The 22,050-nt window shown below is 40.3% G+C and overlaps 1 protein-coding gene across 8 annotated transcripts in view; it reads left to right on the top strand.

Moving 5' to 3' along the window:
* TCAIM (T cell activation inhibitor, mitochondrial) overlaps nucleotides 1–12,390 on the top strand; it is a 37,902-nt gene extending 25,512 nt beyond the window's left edge. For all 8 annotated transcript variants that reach the window (XM_012551395.3, XM_023505215.2, XM_012551394.3 and 5 more), the window contains 6 exons: nucleotides 3,496–3,618; nucleotides 8,004–8,101; nucleotides 8,365–8,456; nucleotides 9,360–9,592; nucleotides 9,796–9,927; nucleotides 10,564–12,390. In XM_012551395.3, the coding sequence (XP_012406849.1) occupies nucleotides 3,496–3,618; nucleotides 8,004–8,101; nucleotides 8,365–8,456; nucleotides 9,360–9,592; nucleotides 9,796–9,927; nucleotides 10,564–10,789 (904 nt within the window). In that variant the 3' untranslated portion in view covers nucleotides 10,790–12,390. The remainder of the gene's footprint in view (nucleotides 1–3,495; nucleotides 3,619–8,003; nucleotides 8,102–8,364; nucleotides 8,457–9,359; nucleotides 9,593–9,795; nucleotides 9,928–10,563) is intronic.
* Nucleotides 12,391–22,050: the final 9,660 nt, after the last annotated feature.

Here is a 22,050-nt window from a genome sequence, read left to right as displayed (position 1 = left end):
GTGATTTCTGAGATCCTTGGCATCAATAGCTGGCTGGGAATGACTCTTGGCTAAATTGTAATTTAGTTTCAGGTTTTTGATTGGAAAATTGATCAAATATTGAATTAAAACATGTTCAGCCTTTCCATCAGTTATGAAATTTGAAGTTTGGTGGTCTCTAAACAGTTGTGATCCGCATAGAGAAAAAAAAAGTCTAAATGATGATTTTGTAAGCTTTTTTCCTTCTAAGGAAGGTGGCCTGCCAGCAATTTGAGGGTAGGTTTTGTGAATCCTCAAGCTTCTCTGGTATAGAAATCATGGATCATCTTGGCCTAAAGGCGACTTGACATCCTGAGGAGCTTTAGAGGAGCATGGACTGAAGGAGGACAGTGGAGTTAATGAGGAGCTTCTAGGTCTCAGGAGGGGTGATGAGACCGGAACCCTTGCTGTGCATTTGTGACAGCTCAAGACAAATTATACACTTCTAACATGTTGGTTTGTGTACTTTGTGCCCAGCACAAACAAGTCGAAATCGAAAATAAATTAAACAGCGCACAGCCAGATAAGGTGGAGAGCTGGACCAAGAGAAAGTCAGCAGCCCGGATACCCGAGTGGAGGTTCACTTCTCTCTGGAAGTCACATGGCCCATCAGCATCATGGCATGGACATATTTTCAGAAGAAGAATTTCTTAGCAAAGGTTTTTTTTTTTTTTTCTCTCCAAACTTCTTAAGCTGTGACAGCCATTCTTTTCACAAAAGTGATTATTTTACCTAGGGAGGTCGAGCTACAATAGTCTGCATTGATCAGGGAGGAGAATGCAAATCCATGGGAGTATCTGAAGCACAGGAGGAAAGACTTTGCAGGAAATTTGGAAAGTGCTAAAAACGCAAATGATAATGAGGAAAGATAGGAGTCTGGTGATCTTAATAGAAATCTGAATGATTTAACTGAGACTGCTTTTAACTCTACAATCACAAATGTCTTTTAACAATTAAGAGTTTTACATCTCTGAGGTACCACCTCACACCTATCAGATTGACTAATATGACAAGAAAGAAAATTGGTAAATGTTGGTTGGAGATGTGAGAAAACTAGGACATTAATGCATTATTGGTGGAGTTATAAACTAATCTAACCATTCTGGGAAGCAATTTGGAACCACGGCCAGACACTGTAAAACTACACGTGCCCTTTGATACAGAAATGCCATTGTTGGGACAAAATAGTCAATAACTATAGCAATCTAGTCTTTGACAAACCCAAAGACCCCAGCTTTGGGGATAAAAATTCACTATTTGATAAAAACTTCTGGGAAAAATTGGAAACTAGTATGGCACAAACTAGGCATTGACCCACACTTAACACCGTATACTAAGATAAAGTCAAAATGGACTCATGATCTAGGCATAAAGAATGAGATTATAAATAAATTAGAAGAACATAGGATAGTTTACCTCTCAGACCTGTGGAAGAGGAAGGAATTTGTGGCCAAAGAAGAACTAGAGATCATTATTGATCACAAAATAGATAATTTTGATTATATTAAGTTAAAATGTTTTTGTACAAACAAAATTAATGCAGACAAGATTAGAAGGGAAGCAATAAACTGGGAAAACATTTTTTACAGTCAAAGGTTCTGAGAAAGGCCTCATTTCCAAAATATATAGAAAATTGACTCAAAATTTATAAGAAAGCATTCTTCAATTGATAAATAGTCAAAGGATATGAACAGACAATTTTCAGATGAAGAAATTGAAATTATTTCTAGTCATATGAAAAGGTGTTCCAAGTCGTCGTTGATCAGAGAAATGGAAATTAAGACAACTCTGAGATACCACTACACCTCTCAAGACTGGCTAAGATGACAGGAAAAGATAATGCTGAATGTTGGAGGGGATGTGGGAAAACTGGGACACTGATGCATTGTTGGTGGAATTGTGAACGAATCCAACCATTCTGGAGAGCAATTAGGAGCTATGCTCAAAAAGTTATCAAACTATGTAGACCCTTTAATCCAGCGGTGTTTCTATTGGGATTATATCCCAAAGAGATCTTAAAAGAGGGAAAGAGACCTGTATGTGCAAAAATGTTTATGGCAGCCCTTTTTGTAGTGGCTAGAAACTGGAAACTGAGTGGATGCCCATCTATTGGAAAATGGCTGAATAAGTTATGGTATATGAATGTTATGGAATATTACTGTTCTGTAAGAAACAATCAACAGGATGATTTCAGAGAAGCCTGGAGAGACTTACATGAACTGATGCTGAGTGAAATGAGCAGAAACAGGAGATCATTATACACTTCAGCAACAATATTATATGATGATCAATTCTGATGGACCTGACTCTCTTCAACAATGAGATGATCCAAACCAGTTCCAGTTATTCAATAATGAAGACAATCAGTTACACCCAGAGAGAACTATGGGAAATGAGTGTGGACCACAACATAGCATTTCCATCATTCTGTTATTGTTTGCTTGCATTTTTGTTTTCCTTCTCAGGTTTTTTTTTAACCTTCTTTCTAGATCTGATCTTTTTTGAGCAGCAAGATAACTGCATAAATATGTATACTTATATTGTATTTAACATATACTTTAACATATTTAACATGTATTGGACTACTTGCCATCTAGGGGAAAGGTGGGAGAAAGGAGGGGAAAAGTTGGAACAGAAAGTTTTGCAAGGGTCAGTGCTAAAAAATTACCATGCATGTGTTCTGTAAATAAAAAGCTATAATAAAAAAGTAACCTAAAAAATAAAATGAAATAAATTCAGGGGAAAAAAAGGAACTACCACTGTTGAAAGGGGGGGGGGGGAAGTAGGAGGGAAGGGAGGGATCAAAAAAACTGAAATGGACCTATTTGTACAAAAATATAACACATCTTTTTGCAATAGTTAAAAATTAGAAATTAGGGGATGCTTACCAGTTAGGGACGGAACTGAACGAGTTTTGGTATATGATTATGATGGAACATTATTGTGCTATAAGACGTGACAGGTGGGGTGATTTCAGAAAAAAATCTGGAAAGACTTATTGATTCATAGTGAAGCAAGCAGATCCAGGAGAACATCATATACAACAACAGCGATCTTGTTCTATGAAGAACTATGAATGACTGCTATTGTTAGCAGTATGATAATCCAAGCAATGCCAAAAGACTCATGGTCTACCTCCAGAGAGAAAGAACTGATGTTGTCTAATTACAGACTGAAGCATGCCATTTACTTTTTTCTCCCATTCTTTTGTTGTTCTAATCTTCTATAGAAAATGACTCATGGAAAAGTTTACATAATTGCATGTGGCTGATCTATGCCAGATTATAAGTAAGCCGTCTGATATGTGAAAGAGGGATAGTTTAAACTCAAAACTTTAGAAAAAAAATTAGAAATCATTTTAACATGTAATGGGGGGGGGGGAATAAAACATTTTTTAAAATAATAGGAGTTTTAGTTTTGCATTCTGTGGGAGTAAATGGGCAATTCCAGTGGTTACTTCTCTCTTTTTATTTCTAGGTCCTGGTTAAATAGTAATGAAAAAAGTGCCATTAAAAAGCTGACCAATAGTTTGCCACTGAGAGAGGAACTAAACCGTTTAAAAGAAGAACTGTCGCGTCAACTCCTGCTCGCAGATATCAGGTAATCCTGCAGAGGCCAAATTGAGCATGTGCTGCCCCCTCGCCTGGCTTTCTTCCCTTTCATAGTTAATGTCATGCTATTTGTCTTCAAAGTCCTTCTATTTTATTTCACCAGAAATAGCTGGACACATGCATAGACAATATTGAAGTGTTTTCATCATTTTAGAGCTGGAGGAGGGACAGAAGGATTGTCTCTCTTAGCTTAGTTTTGTATATGCAGAAGTAGGGATCCCAGGACCACCCAGGTGCTACATTTGGGTGCAAACTCAGCCCCTCTGACGCCAAGGCTAGGCTCTAACCATTGGGCCATAAGTCCTCTCCATGGAGGGCAAATTACTGCATTCAGCACACTCAGCATTCCTGTGTAACCAGGACCAGGGGTATTAATTGTCTCCATTTTATGTATTGGAAAAGGGGGGCTTAAAAAGGTAACAAGACTTGCTCGGGTCCCCAGTAGGATTTGAACTCAAATCTCTTTTAACTCTTGTGTATCGTCTTCTGTAAAACTTGTGACCTGTCCCATAAGACTAAAGTTCTAGGCTTCCACAACGGATTCCATCTTGGGAAGCTACTCAAGTAACAGAGAGCTCATTCCTGCATAGAGGGTTTGCCTGAAAGTATTACTACATCACTCTACAACCATAAGACAAAAGCCCTCAGCTCCCTTGCAAGGACACGGCTGGCAGTGCTCTGAACATAGGGAGAGCATTAGGTTGTCCAGTGCAGATGCCATAGATAGCCAGGATAGTTCTCTTCCCCTCTCCACTATTGTTCCACTTCTCTGGGAACTTAGAAAGTCATAGGGGAAAGGGGCTCAGTGGCAGTTTAACCCATTCCTTACATACTGAACAGGTTTTCTAGCCTTGTTATTGCCCCAGGATTGGAAGAAAGAATTCCCCCAATCCTCCAGATTTATTGCTCTCTCCTAGTTGGGTTCTGCCTCCTTGCAAAGTAGAAATATCCTGTCATCACTGCCAGCACATCCAGTGCACAGAACATATGGTCCTGGAAAGACAGGGCCCAGGTTTACTACTCAACACTCCAACTCTCTTACTTGCTTTGTTCAGCTCATGTGCCCACTTGGACTAGAGACTCGGTGTGGTCCAGGACCTCCTTTACTGCTCTCCCGCTGCTTCTCCATTTCAGCCATCTCTGGGAGCAATAGGTTCCCTGGGAAGTTCCAAAAATATTCGTCTCTGTCTCACAACCATTTGGGGCCCAGACCATGATCTGACTGTAGCACCAGGAGCAAGAGAGGGAAAGAAGAAAGAAGGAGGAAGAAAGGAAAGGACATATAAAAGCTCCTTTGCAGTGCTTGTAAAGTTGTTCAGTCATTTTCAGCTCTTTGTTACAGCCTGGGCCCATAGCATACTTCCCAAGTCTGAGCTCCTGTTCATTCCTTCCATGACACTCTTTATCCACTTCATTCTCTGCTGTTCCTATTTCCTTTTGCCTTCAAACTTTACAAAGTTGGAATCTTTTCCAGTGAATCCTGCTTTCTCATATGTGCCAAAATATTTAAACTTTAGCTTCATTGTTTGGCTTTCTGAATTAATTTCTTTAAATACTGACTTGCTGTCCAAGGAACTTCCCAAAGTCTTCAGCATTACTATTTAAAAGCATCAAATCTGTCACACTCAGCTCTCCTTCCAGTCCAACTCTCACAGCCAGACATGACTACTGGAACAAATCAGAGTGTTGACTATACAGACCTTTGTCGCCAAGGGAGATGTCTGCTTTTTAGTCTGCTGTCCAGATTGGCCGTCGCTTTCCTTCCAAGGAGCAAGCGTCTTTAATTTCATGGCTGTAGTCTCCATCTGCAGTGCCTAAGAATACAAAAATCGGACCCTGCTTCCATCCTCCCTCTGATCGCTAGGACCGATGGGGCTGAGATCTTTCCATTTTGATATTAAGCTTCAGGCTACTTTTTACACTCTCCTCTTTCATCCTCTTCAAGAGGCTCCTTAATTCTTCATTTTCTGCCATCAGAGAAGCCTCATTAGCATATCTGAGACTGTTGATATTTTTCCCAACAACCTTCATTCTGGCTTCTGATTCATCCAAATGTACTTTGTAAGTTAAAGAAGATGATAATATGTAGCCTTGTCACACTCCTTTTCCAGTCTTAAACCAATCAGTTCTTCCGCATTCAGTTCTAATTGTTGCTTCTTGGCCAACAGATTTCTCAGGAGACGAAAATCTATACCCCCATTTCTTTGAGAACTTGTCACATTTTGTTATGATCTATACAGTCAAAGGCTTTGGTGTAATCAATGAAGCAGAAGAAGTTTTTCTCCAAAACTCCTTTGTTTTTTCCATAATCCTGCAAATGTTGGCTTTTTGGTCTCTTATTCCTCTACCTCTTTGACAACCGATCTGTTCCTCTGATCTTTCTCAGTTCACATGTGGCTGAACCTCAGCTTGCAGCATCTTAAGCTGGTGTGTCTAAGTGCAGGTGTTTGTTTGCTGGGATCACCAGAGTTTGGGAATTCTGAGAGGGAAGGAGGAAGTTAAGCCCAATAGCCCAATACCAGTATGGTGGATCCCTAGGAGAGGCCCCAGGCCGGGTTGGAAATGCAGCCAGCTAAGACGCCCATGCTCTCCACCAGCAGAATTAGGCCTCAGAGTGGTGACTGCTCTTCCACTGGAAAAAAAAATAGGGAGTCCTCATACTTTAAAAAAAAAAAAATCTCTTCCTCGGGCATTACCAGATTCCCCACAGTCGATTCAGGAAATTGGCCAAGTCTGTAACTTTCTCCTTGCTTGATTTCTCAAAGGCTCTTGATAGTGTTGATGTGGAGATAGTCCCCTGGAACACACACCTCCCAAGGGGGCTCTTGACAACTCTGGCAAGGAATCGCCATCTGCGCGCCCCGACCCCCCAAATGTGCTGGTGACATTCTCTCTGTGTCCTTTTGTGCAGATGGCAGAGGAGCTGGGGGATAGTTCAGCGCTGTAGAGGTGTATCTGATACTTGTATCCCAACTCTGAGGAGTTAGCGAGCTGGTCTTAGAGTCAGGAAAACCCAAGTTCAAATCCAGCTGACCTGAAAGCAATATTAGTTTGAGGAGAATAGCAGTTAATGACTTACTCATAATGACTTTATATAATGACAATAAACTGGCCCAAGCCACCTATACAAATGAGAATGTTGTTAACTGCTATTCTCCTATGACTTCTGTGGTGTAAGGAATTTCCAGTGCAAGCCTTCCCTTCACCCATACACATGATGAATTCACCATGATTTATGATCGGAGAGAATTCTGGAGAGTGGAAGTTAAGTGTTCTATCTAGAGTTGCACCGCCACTGTGTCAGAAACAGCTTGGGCCAGGGCTCCCTGACTGTTGAAGCTGTGTCTTTACAATATTAAGTTACCAGCATTGAGAAAACAAATGCCATCCAAAGTGTTTTCAGAGTGATTTTTGTCATTGGATAAGAGGGCGGAAATAACATCACAATCTTTCATTATGGTTAAAAAGAACTAAGAATGTTGTAAATGGACATTTAATTCAAGTCAAAATTTGTGAACATCAGATTTAATTTTCCCTCAAAATTTTGAAAAACATTTCAAATATTTTTAAAAGCCAGATCATTATACTAATCTCAATATAGAAAATCCTGGCATATGAAACCACATACATTTAAAATCATAAATAATGTCTTTGAAAGAAATATACAGTTAAAAAAAAAAAAGATCAGTTGTGGACCACAAACATACAGATTTGGGGGAAAGCGCAGCTTTTATTTGGACTAAAATAGCACACGGTATACATGAAAATGATTTTCTGTATCAAAAACTCATTTCTGTTAGCTAAGTTTTTTTAATAATGTTTGCCAGGGATTTTTAGGAAAATGAAATGATTTTACTAAAAAAAAGGGGGGGGGGAATAATTGTTTTATTATAATTTTCGACAGAGAAGAGACTGGATCAGTGCAGGTCAGTTTGTGCTTTGCCACTTCTCACCCAAGATAGCTCCTGCCAGATGGCTTGCCCAAGACCATACAGCCAGTCTCTGTCACGGGCACAGTGAGCCCAGGGGTGGCCAGCTCAAGGCTGGCGCTCTCAGTCCTGACAAAGTGTGTCAAATTTGTAACACGTTTCTTCCTTGCTTTAGACACCTCTGTTATAAGCTTTAAAAATCCAGTTTGCTTACTCATGATCATTCAACCTAGCCACCTTCTCGATTCAGGAAGTCAGCCAAGTCCATGACTTTCTCCTTGGTTACTTTCTCAAAGGCTCTTGACAGTGTTGATGTGGAGATAGTGCCGTGGCACACACACCTCCCAAGGGGGCTCTTGGCAACTCTGGCAAGGCGTCGCCATCTCCTGTGCGCCCCGATCCCCCAAATGTGCCGGTGACGTTCTCTCTGTGCCCTTTTGTGCAGGTGGCAGAGGAGCTGGGGGATAGCTCACCGCTGTAGCCAGCTGCACAGCCTGGGCCGCTTAGCCCAGCACAACCTGGAAGTCCTGCAGAATGTTAAAGGTGCGTCTGCGGGTGTCTCTTGTTCACGGGGGGTGAGGGGGAGTAATGTTTATGTGGACATCTTTCATTCCTGGGGGCTCGTGTGGGCATCTAGCATAGTCTGCCAGTTTCTGCTGGAGAAGCCCGGAGTGAGAGCTTTTGTGCTTGGCCTCAGGCCATGTAACATCCTCTTGCTGCCCGAGGTCACCATGAGGGAGGGAGCGCGCCCAAGGACTCAGGGCGCAGCCTCGGGTGAGCTAAAGGGTTTCTGGTTTTGTCGTCAGGATGCACAGTCGTGTTCACGGACCGCTCAGGCATGAGTGCCTCGGGCCACGTCATGCTCGGAACCATGGATGTTCATCACCACTGGACAAAAGTAAGGAAACCCAAAAGTAAAAGGAGAGCACTGCCCTTAAAACTGTTAGAAACAACTGACTTGCATCCACTACCCAAACTTCCTGATCAGGTTTGACATCTTCCAAATAGAAGACCAGGTATTAGAACTGAACCGGATGGCTAGAAGGACCTTCCTCATAAGAATCAGATTAGATTAGAAAACAGCAGAATGATTTATTTCCCCAAAAAATCTGAGATTTGGTTAAGTAATTATAGGTGGAAGCTAGGGTAGTTATAGGGGAAGCTAGGGGTCGCCACAGTTCCCAGAGCGTTAAATCTGGAATCAAGCTCCTCTTCCTGAGTTCAAATCCAGCCTCAGACACTTCCTGGCTGTGTGACCCAGGACAAGTCTCTGCAGCCTGTCTAGATGAGATGGAGAAGGAAAAGGCAAAACCCCTCCCATATCTCTGCCAAAAAAGCCCCAAATGGGGTCACAGACTTGACACCCCCAAAACACCCCAACCCCAACTGCAGCAAAGTAGTTAGGGATTCTCCTTTTTTTTTTTTTTTTTTTTTTGGCAGTTGCTACTAGCGTTTTAACCATGACAGATTTTTCTCCTCATCACTTCCCTAGGGAAGATCAGTCAGAAAGATGAAGGTGTGAATCCAGCTTCTCTTTGCTGTGACTTTCTCCCCATTTTCAGCCTCCTAAGCTAAAGCACATTTCAGCAAATCCTGATTCCTCAGGTGCGGGCCCACGAGCCCGGCTTCTCCTCTCTGGGGCTTAGATCCAAAGGTCCTCGCGATGGCTACTGTCATGCACCAGCTGCTGGCCAGCTTCCTGCATTCTGGGCCGTGCTTTTAAACAGATGGTTTTATTTTATTGTTTTTACACATCGGTTGCCTCTGATGAAAAGCTCTCTTTCTCCTCTTTGGGCCACAGCTATTTGAACGGTTGCCCAGTTACTTTGCCCTGCAAAGGAAGCTGGTGCTTTTGGAGGACCGGATCAGCTACCTGCTGGGCGGCATTCAGGTGGTCTACCTGGAGGAGCTGCAGCCAGCCCTGACCATCGAGGAGTACTACGCTCTCCTCGACGGCTTCTGTTCCCGGCTTCTGAAGAGCCGGCTGGCTTTCCACCCTCGCAGTCTCCGCGGCCTGCAGATGATCCTGGACAGGTAAGCCTCACGTTTCCTTGGCTCGCACTCGGGAAGGAAGAGCATGCTGTGTCCCGATTGCTGGGGCAGCCGAGAGACCGTGGGATTGGGCTACTGCTCAGGGGATGGTCCTGCACCCACTGGCCAGATGTGGCACAGGTGCCGAGGCCACGCATGGGAACTGGGGCGTGTCTGAAAGGCCTTTGGTCTCCATTTCCCTGCAGTGACAGGTACGCTCCCAGCCTCCACGAGCTTGGCCACTTCAACATCCCAGCACTGTGCGACCCCGTGTCCCTCCAATGGTTCATTTTCACCAAGGCGGCCCAAGCCAGAGAAAACATGAAAAAGAAGGAGGAGTAAGTATTTGTCAGCTCTGTTCTGTTCTACCGGCAGCTGCTTGGTCATCCCCAAGGCCTGCGTGCTGAGCTCCTCCCCACCCACTGTTGCCTCTCAAGGTTAGAGGGGGCTTCGGGCCTCCAGGGAGCCAGTCCTTTGGCCTTTGGAGGCCAACAAAGCCCACCCCCATCTCAGAGGTGAGACTGAAGGCCTCTGCCTCAGGCCCAAAGACGTGCTTTCCCAGATGGCTCCAGGACACGGGGGCCTTTCTTACCTCTCAGGGCCTCTACTTGCTCAGGGAGAACCAGCTAGATCCTCCAGAGCACAGCACCCTGTATACAGCTGACACTTAACCAATGTTTATTTGAATAGAATCAAACACAGCCTCACTCTGTATTTTTTAAGTCTTCAAATCAGTGGGTACATTACTGATCCTCTGACCTCTGGCACTTCTTACTGTATTGCAAGCCGATCATTATGTGGTGGGACCTGAGTTTGATTCCAGACCATGTGGCTTTTGCCAGGTCACATGCTCTTGATGCCCTTTCCCAGCCCCCAGGGACGGGCCTGTGATCCTTCCCAAGTGACCCTCACTCACGCTCTGTGGGGTTTCTTTCCGTTCATAAGCTCTGAAAGCTTTCTCATTCCTGTCTCAGGTTAAAGATGATTGAAAATGAATTGATCCATGCTTCAATTAAGAAATTTTCTCTGAAAAAGTTGTACAAGGAGCCCAGCATTTCAAGCGCCCAGATGATCGACTGCCTGAAGCGACTCCTCGATCAGTCACTGCCGTATCTGCAGGGGATGCACGTCTGCATTTCACATTTTTATTCTGTTATGCAAGATGGAGACCTGTGTATTCCTTGGAATTGGAAGCGTTGAGAGAACCGCCTCATGGGACAAAAAAAAACTCTGTTGTTTTTTTTGTAAGAGGTCACCGAGAAATAAATTTTTGACTTAACTTATTTAAATCTACATTTTGCTACAACAGTATTGTTATACCTCTTGCCGGAGGGTAACCCCTCATTGCTGCTTTGAAAGTAGAAGTTCTGGTACACTTGGTAAAGACTTTGTGTATTTCCAGTTTTCACCCCTCGCCTTCCATGGTTTCCAAAATGATAGATAAGTCTAACTTAGAGGTATTGGAATGAAAGAGGCCATTTATATTTTTAATAGTGGGCAAAAGACACTTTTAAACGAAGCAAGAATTCTACAAAAGAAACATTTCTATTTTTATATGCTCGGCTGTTGGGGTCGGGGTAGGGCCCAAGAAAGGAACAGACACGGAATGAAGTAGAGAGAACCGAGTCTCCTTCTTGCAGGCACCTGGTCCAGTGCCCTGTATGTAAGAGGCACTTACTCAGTGCTTATTGAATTGAAGTGAAACTTCTCCCCTTTCTTTATTGTCAAACCTCATACCTACATGTTTTGTCACTAGAGGTGGACAGTTGGTATTAGCCAAAGAGGGTGATTTCTAGGAAGCAAAAATTAATTCTCCATTTTTATTTGGAAAGAGATTAGAATTATGAAAAGTTGTATATAGAGACTATATGATGTCCCTTGGATGTTTTTATAAGCTATTTGGGGCCAATATGTTTTCAATGGCATCATCCACTCTTGTTGCTGGAGAATCTGGTTTTTAGATAATTGCTCCCATAATTGAGGGTTTCCTGTCAGGATTTGGCTGCACGTGAGTGGAAAAGTGTGACTTTTCCACGTGGGAAATTGTTCTCAGGAAGACTCTGGTCATAGGCTACAGGAGGCTGTTGCCCAGAGCAGGGTCGAGGTCAGGGGTCACTTGATTGAATCCTTCCCAGCCCCCTCGGGTTCCTGCTGCCATGTCCCTGAGGAGCCTGTGAAGGACCCAGGGCCTGCTCATCCTAGAGCTGAGTGTTCTGTTGAAGGCAACTTCATAGATTACACAGCTCCTGCCTGCCCAGAGTCTCCCCAGAACACTGAGGGGGCCAACAACAGGGAGGTCAGGCAGTGATCTGGCTTGGCTTCCCTGGGCAACGCAGGGTAGCATGGAAAGTGCCCGTTTTCAGTGTGGGCTGTTAGACGTTGGAGGAGATTGGGGCAGATTTAAGTTCATCTGAAACCTAGATTCAAAAATCATCTGATTCAATTCAAAAATGCAAACAAAAATTTAAAATTCTGGATTCAAAAAAAAAAGCGTTCATTTGAACTGTTATTAATGTTTGTAGATGCAAACATTGTCCTTTTTACCTCTGCATAAATCTGCTACAAAAATATCTTCTGTCTTTTAGAATGAACGTCTGCTGCCTTGGAACATTTGACCAAACCTGCAAAGAACCCTAAAACTGCCATCTTATTAGTAATTTTTAAATGAAAAAAATTAGAACTAGATTATCCCCTTTGTAAGATTAACTAAAATATAATTTCCAGTAGTATGTTTTGAACTGGATTTTGCCTCTAAGAACTAATTAATTGTTATACAATAAAGATAATCTGTATTAACCATATAAATATCTTCCTTACTATTTTGTTATTAACAAACTGTTTTCTATTCATTGAGAAGAAAAGATGTTTTTATTAGAAAAATGCCTCACCCATAAGTGATCTGCCCACCCGACAGGTAGCAAATCGGCGCTAAGCTAGTGACTGGGGTCTGCATGAAGTATACGGAATAAAACGGAGAAGCTTTTCATTCCCCACTGAACTTCTTGGGGGTGGGTGTCTGACTTTTCTGCCTCTCCTCCTCCCCCTTGCTTTGTATTCACGGTGCAACAGGAAATAGTAACAACACTTACGCTCAGGGTCCAAAACCTTTGTGTTACACACTACAAGTCTGATTATCCGCACTTTACAGATGAAGAAACAGAGTCCGGAGGGAAGGTGGCAATTTTTTTTTTTTTTTTTAATATGGAGAGGATCCTCACAGGTGGTGAATTCTGCAATCTGGTTCAAACCTGGGTCTCCTGACTTCAGATCTCTCCCAGCCCTTTTTCATGAGCCTCCTACTTACAGGCGCAGGGAGGAGTGTACCCACCCACCTCACAGATCCCAGAAAGCACCTCTGGTCCAGCCTGGTCCTTTACCTACTCCCCATTTGGGGATTCAGTTAACTTCAGTTCAAGTCATCAAGCATTTATTAAGAACTCGCTATGTATAAGTAACTTACTCTAAATTGTGCTCAGGTACAAAGATAAAAACTAAATAATCCACACCCTCATACATTCTACTGCAAAAAGCTACAGAACACGAGTGGACCAAAAGCAATATTCCTTGAGTCTAAGTTCAGAACCTGACTTGTTAGCATCGGTGATGGTTACTTTATGAATTAATGTATTTGGAATGCCTATTCATTGGAGAACAGAACAAATTATGGCATATGAGTGTCAATTGAAGACTTTATTTTGCAAGAAGTGATGAGGGATAGAGGAAGTCCAGAAAAAAAACAATGTAGTTCAAATGAGAAGAGACTCAGATAAATAAGGAAGATCTTTGTAGTATCTTTCTCCAGTAAAGAAAGATCCCTTTTCTAAGAGATACAGAAAATTGATTTACATAAGAATAAATCATTCCCCAATTGATAAAATATATAATAAAAAGTTTTCAGAGAAAGAAATCCAAGATATATATATATATACATAGTCCTGAATAATTAGAGAAATGTAAATTAAAATACCTCAAAAATTTTGCCTCATACTGATCAGATTAATAAGACTGGCAAAAAAAAAAAGAAAGAAAAAATAATGTGCTTGAAAGACTGAGAAAACAGGTATACTGATGTAATCATTCTTAAGGGAGCTGTGAACTGATCCAGGCATTTTGAAAAGATATTTTAAACGATGCATATCCTTTGCCTCAACTATACCTGTCAATGGGTCTGTATTCCACAGACATAAAGAGAATAAAGACTCAAAAGTACAAAAATATTTATGGCAGCTCTTTTTGTGATAGCAGCAAAATGGAAACTGAGGAGGCATTCATGAGCTGGGAAAGCTGAACAAATTATGGAAAATGTGCTGGAACATTACTGTGCTATGAGAAATGATGAAGGAAACAGTTTCAAAGAAACCTGGAAAGAATTGCAAACTGATGCAAAGTGAGATGTGCAGAACCAGAAGAACAATTTATATAAAAGAAACTTTGTAAAGTCGTGTAACTTTGCAAGATTTAGGAACCCAAATCAATACAAATTTTCCAACCGCAATTCTAATTTGCACAAGAAAACATATTACTTGCCTCCTGAGGAGTTAGATTTAGAGAGCAGATTTGGGCGGGGACAAGGAGAGTGTATGGCCAATGAGGTAATTTGTTTTGCTTGCTTTTGTATATTATGAGGGAATTTTTTCCCCAGTTGGGGGAGGGGTGCATATGTGAAAGGATTGTGGGAAAGAGAAAATAGATTTCTTAATTTAATTTTTAATTAAATATAATTGTTTAATTAAACACTATCTGATGATTTTCTTTTCTTTTCCTCAATAGTATTTCAATTTTCCAAATACATGTAAAGATAGTTTTCAACATTCATTTTGGTAAAATTTTATGCTCCAGATTGTTTCTCCTTTAACATCCCCCTCCCTAAAATAGCAAGCAATCTGATTTAGGTTATATGTGTGCAATACTTTTAAACTTATTTCCATATTTATCACATTGTGCCAGAAAAATTAGACCAAAAAGGAAAAAACCATGAGAAAGAAAAAGCAAACGAATAACAACAACAAAAAAAGGGTGGAAATACTCTGCTTTGATCCACGTTCAGTCTCCATAATTCTTTCTCTCGATGTGGATAACATTTTACATTCCGAGTTCATTGGAGTTGTTTTGGATTACTGAATTGCTGAGAAGGGCTAAGTCTATCATCTAGCTGTTGCTGTGTACAATATTCTGGTTCTGTTCACTTCACTCAGCTTCAGTTCATGTAAGTTTCCAGGCTTTTCTAGAATCGGCCTGCTGATCATTTCTTATAGAGCCGTAATGGCTTTCACGGTGGGTCGAATTTACTCTGGCCAAACAATCCATCAGGTAGGGACCAACCTGGTAAGCTAATACTTAGGTTATTCTGCCATAATCTGAAATAGTCTCATGCCTTAATCCATATTCAAAAGTCTTTCCAGCATAGAAGAACCTGCCTTCTTCTGCACTAAAATGATCCAGTTTCACAAACCCACTATCAACCCGCCATGATGAGGTGGGAAAGTATTGTAGCTTGAGAATCTTCAAGTTTCATAATATTCAAACATATGAGATTTGAGAGGAATAGCTATACTTTGGAAATGTCTCACGCTTCCCTAATTCTGTATTTAGGGTCATTCATTGTTGCCCCAAAATGAGATAGTTGTAAAGCACTTGGCATAGGGCCTGGTATACTGTGGGAGCTTAATAAATGTTTATTATTTATCCTTTCTTATTCTTATGCTGGCCACACACAACTAATGCCGATACTTCTGCCACCTACCCACGGCACCTTGATCTGGCATTTTAAGGTTTTTGCTACAAAGTAGCCAATCTAGAATTAATTCTAGCAATATGAATTCTATATATGGTGTTATTCCTGCCCTTTATGGATCTCTACCAAGCAAAAAGACTAATTATAAAAGAAATTATTCAAAATGATTCATAAGAGGCATAAGGGCTAACCCTCAGAGCCTGCCACTGGCATACATATGCTGATTGTGGGATCCTGTGCAAGTCTCCTCCCTTTGCCTCTGTTGCTTCAACTGTAAAATAGGGACAAACAATATCTCCCAGGGTTGCTGTGAGGATCAAATGAGATTAAGAAAGTGCTCAGCACATAGTGGGTCCTAATAAATGATTTTTTTCTTCCGCCATCTCAGACTCCCATACCAATGAATTCACGTCCACCTCTTGTCCCTGCAAGAAAGTTGCTTTACAAGCAGTCTATCTTGTTTTTTAAAATGAAAAGAAAAGAAAAAAAGAAAGACAAACTGAAGGAACTGATTTATCTGATTTACTCTGATGTATCGAATTAGTAAATGTTTTATCATCCAGGTTGGAATGCTCTAAGATAGCCATGTTTTACACTGGTACATTTGAAGGCAACATTTGTATCCTGCAGTTTTAGCTCTTAATCTCTGATTTAAATCTCTGATTTAAAATTGATTAAACACTCTTTGGGAACTGGCTGTAACGTTAGCGAGTGCTCATCTTGCCATATTTTGTTTTCAGTTCTTCATTACAGATGATGGGGACCCGCTAACAGTCCTCAAAGCAATTATGGTTCACTTAGCAGGGATGGGGATGCTCTTAGCAGGATTCTCTTTTGGAATGATGGAGCATGTTTTGTATTGTCTCCCAGAAACATGACTGGAAGAAAAGAAGATGTTGTCAAATTCTAAGTAAGCTTTTTACCCAGAGGAATCCATCTGTTTGCCTCATGTCTGCATGTGTCCAAAATGGAATCTACATAAACAAGGCTTCATAACTATAAGTAAGCCACAGCAGTCTGAAAATGAAGATGATAATAAAAAACAAAATGAAATCCGTTTTGTAACCTGAACACTGTTACCAAATAAATCTCCCTTAATCACTTTCATCATGTCACTCCTTGGATCAAAAAATTCCTAGTGCCTAAAACAATAGCCCTCAAACTGTTTCTTTTTCTTTCTTTTTAAACCTCAGGGCATTCCATTGCTACTCCTCAGGTGCTGTTGTGAAAACTCAATCCTCTCCTTTTCTCCCCCTCCCCATCACTCAATGGCTAAACCTAACTCATAAGGAGAGAAGTTGGTTACTTGTAGGCTAGAATGTGACGATGAGTTGTGTGGGGTGTTGGAAGTAAGCCCAACTCCTGGCTACCTTAGGGAAGATGGAAGCTTCCCCCCTTCCAATTAGTTGATCACATGCCTTTTTGAGGTCAGGCTGTAATATCCTAACATCAAAGCATTCTGGGGTCTCTCTCCCCACATTGAAGTCCATTTTGTTGTACCAACTCAACTCTAAGAAGGCAATGAGGTCCAATAGAAAGAGAATTAAAACAAAAGGGCTGGGCAAGTCATATAATCCCTCTGGTTTTCTCTACTACCTAACCTAATCCTAATACCTAATCCATGGAAGAATAAAGCAAAGACAGCTAAATTTTCATCAATATTCATGAACATCAATATAAAATTTTTAAATAAATTTCTGGGGAAAAAACTGCCATGATATATCCACACATAATTATTCACTGTTGTTGGAATCTTTACAAAGTGTTAACTCATTAGAGTTGATAGAGACGATATTTATCAAATTTAGCCTGGTTCAGTATGATCTGATCCTATGAGGAGATGTTATGGGCCAGAACTTGAAACAAGGTACTAAATAGAATTGAGGAGGCAATGTTTAAACCTAGTTTAGCACTGATTTAATCCTACAACAGATAATGGTCTCCCAGTGATATAATGATTGGTGTGTGCTCAGTGTATAGCATATAAGCAAGAAGCTCTCAGGGCCAGAGAGCACTCTGGGAGATGCAGAAGCCCACAAGCCCACTCTTGGAAGCAAAGTCAGATTCATTCCATCTTCCACCTTTGTGCTGACTGGAGGCTGAAGAAAGCAGAGGCAAAGAACAAGCTGCAAGAGCTCTTGGAACCAAGCAGAGAGATAGGCCTCTAAGAAAGCTAATCGGGCCCAAGGAAAGAGATAAGAAATAAACGTTTGGATTTTATCAGCTGGCTGTATTTGAAGGGATTGTTACTCTGAACTGAAACTAAGGCTGCCTCCAGAAAACCTCCCCAAGAAACCTGCTCCCAGAGAGAACCATTATATTCTAAAGAAGAGAACACCACACACTATGATCAAGTTCCATTTATATCAAGGACAAGTGGACAATTCAACATTAGAAGAATAATTAACATAATCATTTTTAAAAGAAAACAATATTCAAAACTATTATATCGAGAGATCTAAAAAGAGTCTTTTGCAATATCTTAATGCTAAGAAAGAAAGAAAAGAAAAGATCTACAAAGTATAAGTATAAAGGGACTATATTTATATCCAAGGCATATATTGAGAAGCAAAAGCTAGCATTATATGTAATGGGGAAACTGTAGAAATTTTCCAAATAAATTTACAAGTAAAGCAAAGATGTCATCTTTCCCTACTGCTACTTTATATAGTTCCAGAAAGGAAAGAAAGAGATCAAAGTCATGAAGAGAGGCCAAAAGGGAGAAGATGGTTATGGAGAAGAGAAGGTTCATGGCGGGGCCCTACTAATAAAAATTGAGATGATACTCCCCAAAATTAATTTGCATATTTAGTGCTATACCAAAGTGCCAACCGGGTAATTTCTAGGTAAATTGAGAATAATATTTATTTGGAGGAACAAAAGAATGAGAATCTCAAGAGAAATAATGAAAAATTAGGAATGACGAGAATAGCATTCTCCAGATGTCAAATTCTATTGTAAAACAGAAATCATGAAAATGATTCAGGACTACCTAAAAAATGGAAAACTATATCAGCAGAATAGATTACATCAGGAAGAATAAGAAAAAATTGAACAACGTAATTTAGCATTTAATAAATGAGAGAAAAATAGTTATTTGGGACAGGAACTCTATTCAAAAAGAATTGCTGGGGAAAATGAAAAGCAGTTTGGCAAAAATTAGAGTTAGAGCAATGATTTATACCATAAGCTATAATCAGCTCCAAGTAGATGCAGCTTGAATGAGAAGGGCCCCACCTTAAAAAAAAATCATAGGAAAACCACATCAGATACCCTTCACAATTGTGACAAGGGGAAGAATTTCTAACCAAACAATGACAAGAGGTGATTGTAAGAAATAAAATAGGTAATTTTCATCACATGCAATTTGTACAAGCAATGCCATTAGGATACAAAGGGAAGTGGTCAGTCTTTGCCTCAGCTCTGCTAAGAGTCTGATATCCAAGATACGTAAAGGACTAGAACAAATATATTAGCTCAAAAGCGATTCTGCAAAGAATAAATAATCAAAGGATCTGAAGAGCTCTCCAAAGAATTAGCAACTGTTCACAGCTACATGAAGTCACTCCAATTCACAAATAATAAAAGAAATTCAAATCAAAATAGGCCTGAAGTTATTTAATTTAAATGAGATTCCATTGAATACCTAGAAAATTGAAAAAAATAACATAACATAAATTTTAAAAATAAATAAGAATAATTAACATTAAGGTCTTGTTTGGGGAACTGTAAATTGATCCAACCATTGTGGAAAGCATTTTGATATTATGCTAAGAAAGTGACTAAAATGTTGTACCTTCTGACCAAGAGATCTCACTGCTAGATATATGCCCCAAGGAGCTCAATAATAAAAAGAAATATATGTCTCATCTATACCAAAATATTGATAGCAGCATTATTTTATGACAGCAAAGAACTGGAAGTCAAGTACACTACTATCAACTGAAGAATGGCTAGACATATTGTAGTACCTAAATGTGTTGGAATATCACCACCACATAAGAAACAATTTGAACAGTAGAGACAAACATGGGAAGACTTATTAAAACCAACGTAAAGTGAATAAGGACAACCTGGAAATTTTTTCAAAACGATTACGACAGTGGAAATGATAATTATGAAATAATAAAATACAATGAAATTATAATGATGAAACATGTTCCAAGGAAGACATATAATAAGAATATTATAATTCATGGATCCCTGCAAAATAACCTCAGTCTAGGTTGTTATGCTGATTACTTTGGCTGTGCTATTTCTTTCTTTTTTTTTTCGTTATTAGAAATAATGGCTTTCTGGGAAAGAAAAGTGGAAGGAATTTATCAGAAAATATAAGTGATGTAAAGACAAAGTTTAATGAAACTTTAAAAATAAAAAATTTAAATATTCTAATCCATTCTCTGATTTGAAGACTTCTTATAATTTGAATCCACAATAATAGTGAGGATAGAATGAAATAATATTTTGAAGTTCTTTGCAAATCTTAATGTGGGACTTCAGTTGTTTCAGTCATGTCCCACTTTCCATGATTTTCTTGGCAGAGAGATTGGAATGGCTTACCATTTTTTTTTTCTCCAGCTCATTTTACAGATGAGGAAACTGAGAAAAACCAGGATCACACAGCTAGGAAGTGTCTGAAGCCAGATTTGAACTCAGAAAGATGTCGCTTCCTGACTCTAGGCCAGAGCTTTATCCACTGCAGCGCCACCTAGCACCAATTTTTAAAACAAAGAGTGCTATGTAAATTCTAAATCCCATTACTAATAAGTAATTGTTATGCTAATTGGTAATTGATCGTATTAATAAATAATATGAATATCTAATTACTAGTTGATCAGAAATGCTTGCAGAGTTTACAATTAGATCCGGGACTTTTGCCGCTCTCAGGCCATGAGTAAGTCTATCTTTGCAGGTTTGGCCCTTCGCTTAAGAGACTTGATTAAAGAATGAACAAATCATGGAACTAGAAGTAGGTCAGTTGCCCCCCTTGTAAGGGCTTTACTGACCCCTTTCAGACGTGGACCTGCCAGTGTAAAGAACTGTTTACAGTAAGTCTTCACTGCTTTTAGATGGAAAGGGAAAGTCTTTCCATCAATTGGATGGAGTGATAGGGTGACCTCTGGTGGTCTTAGAAGCAGAAACAAGAGGATTCTCTACTCGGGGATCATTTTAAACATTGTGTTTATTGTATTTGAATTATTCTCATTGATTGATGGATAATGCATTTATAACAGAAAATTTCCTAGCAGTCAAGGGGCAAGTCTTTGGAAAGAAATGTAGGCAATTGTATAAAACAGTGTCAGCAGTGACTGCCCCCTTTTAAATTAGTCTTTATCATCAATTCATTATTAGATTTCTCCATTTAAGGAGCTGAAGGAAGCTGATAATAGGGAGGAAATGGATTAGAAAGTTTAAAGAGAAAGACAGAACAAAAAAAAAAGAGAGAGAGAGAGAGATCAAGGCAGAGAGACAGAGACAGAGAAACAGGTCAACAGACAAAGACAGAGAGACAGATAGAGGGACACAGATGGAAAAACAGAGTCAGAGTTACAAAGGGAGAGACAGAGATAGAGAGACAGACAGCCAGAGGCAGAGAAGCAGAAAGAAACAGAGACAGAAGGATGTAATATCTGAAAACATGAGTATGAAGAAACATGAGACTGAAAATTGAATTAGAAAACTAGAATATTTCCTTCTGTTTCAGCTGATAGTCTCTCGCTCTTTCTTGTTAGATGCCCAGTGAACGTAATATGAAGCCTTTCAACCTTTTCTTCTATTGCACGTATGAGCACAGTCCTGTGTTCCCAGAGTTTCAACAATATCGAATATTTGACATGAGCCTGGATAAATGGGCTGTGCACTGCTTTCTAAGCCCCTTGTGTCTTTGGCAAGAGTCCATGTCAGTGGAGGGTTGGGGGGAGGGGACAGTTAAGATATAAGGCCACTTCAGAACACTGGATTTGGACTTGGGACAAAGAGAAAGGAGGAGAATAAGAACCTAGGAACTTCAAAGAACGCTTCCTCTGCAAGCTGGGGAAAAGGATAATTCTTTCACTACTCACCTTACTAAATTCTATGTGAAACATTTTCCCCACATCATTGCCCCATTACACAAGGCACCAGGGATGCAAATACAAAATGAAAGGGGAAGTCCCCAACTTCAAGGAGCATGGACTGAGGGATTCCTTCTCAGCCACATCAGTTTTTTAATTTAATTTTTGTAGGTTATACATGTACATTCATTTTTTATATATTTCCATATGAGTCATGTTGGGAGAGAAAAATCAGAACAAAAGGGAAAAACCACAAGAGAAAAAAAAAAAAAAAAACAGAAGGAAAAAAAAGTATGTTTTGATCCACATTCATTCTCCATAGTCCTCTCTCTGGATATAGATGGCTGTTTTGATCACCAGACCTTTGGAACTGGCCTGAGTCACCTCACTGTTGAAAAGATCCATGTTCATCAGAAGTGATCATCGTATAATCTTGTTGTTGCCGTGTTCTGCTGACTTCACTTCACATCAGTTCCTGTCAGTCTCCCCAGGTCTCTCTGAAATCCTCCTGCTGGTCATTTCTTACCGAACAATAATATTCCATAACATTCATATCCCATAACTTATTCAGCCATTCTCCCACTGATGGGCATCCCCTCAGGCTGCTGTAATGTCCAGGCTGGCTGTCTGGAGGGTCTCGGGACCAGCCCTAACTTAGTGGAGGAGGCAGGAGG

This window comes from Sarcophilus harrisii, chromosome 5 (genome assembly GCF_902635505.1).
Source record: "Sarcophilus harrisii chromosome 5, mSarHar1.11, whole genome shotgun sequence".
Classification (NCBI taxonomy): Eukaryota; Metazoa; Chordata; class Mammalia; order Dasyuromorphia; family Dasyuridae; genus Sarcophilus; species Sarcophilus harrisii.
This window is presented reverse-complemented; position numbering and strand designations above follow the sequence as displayed.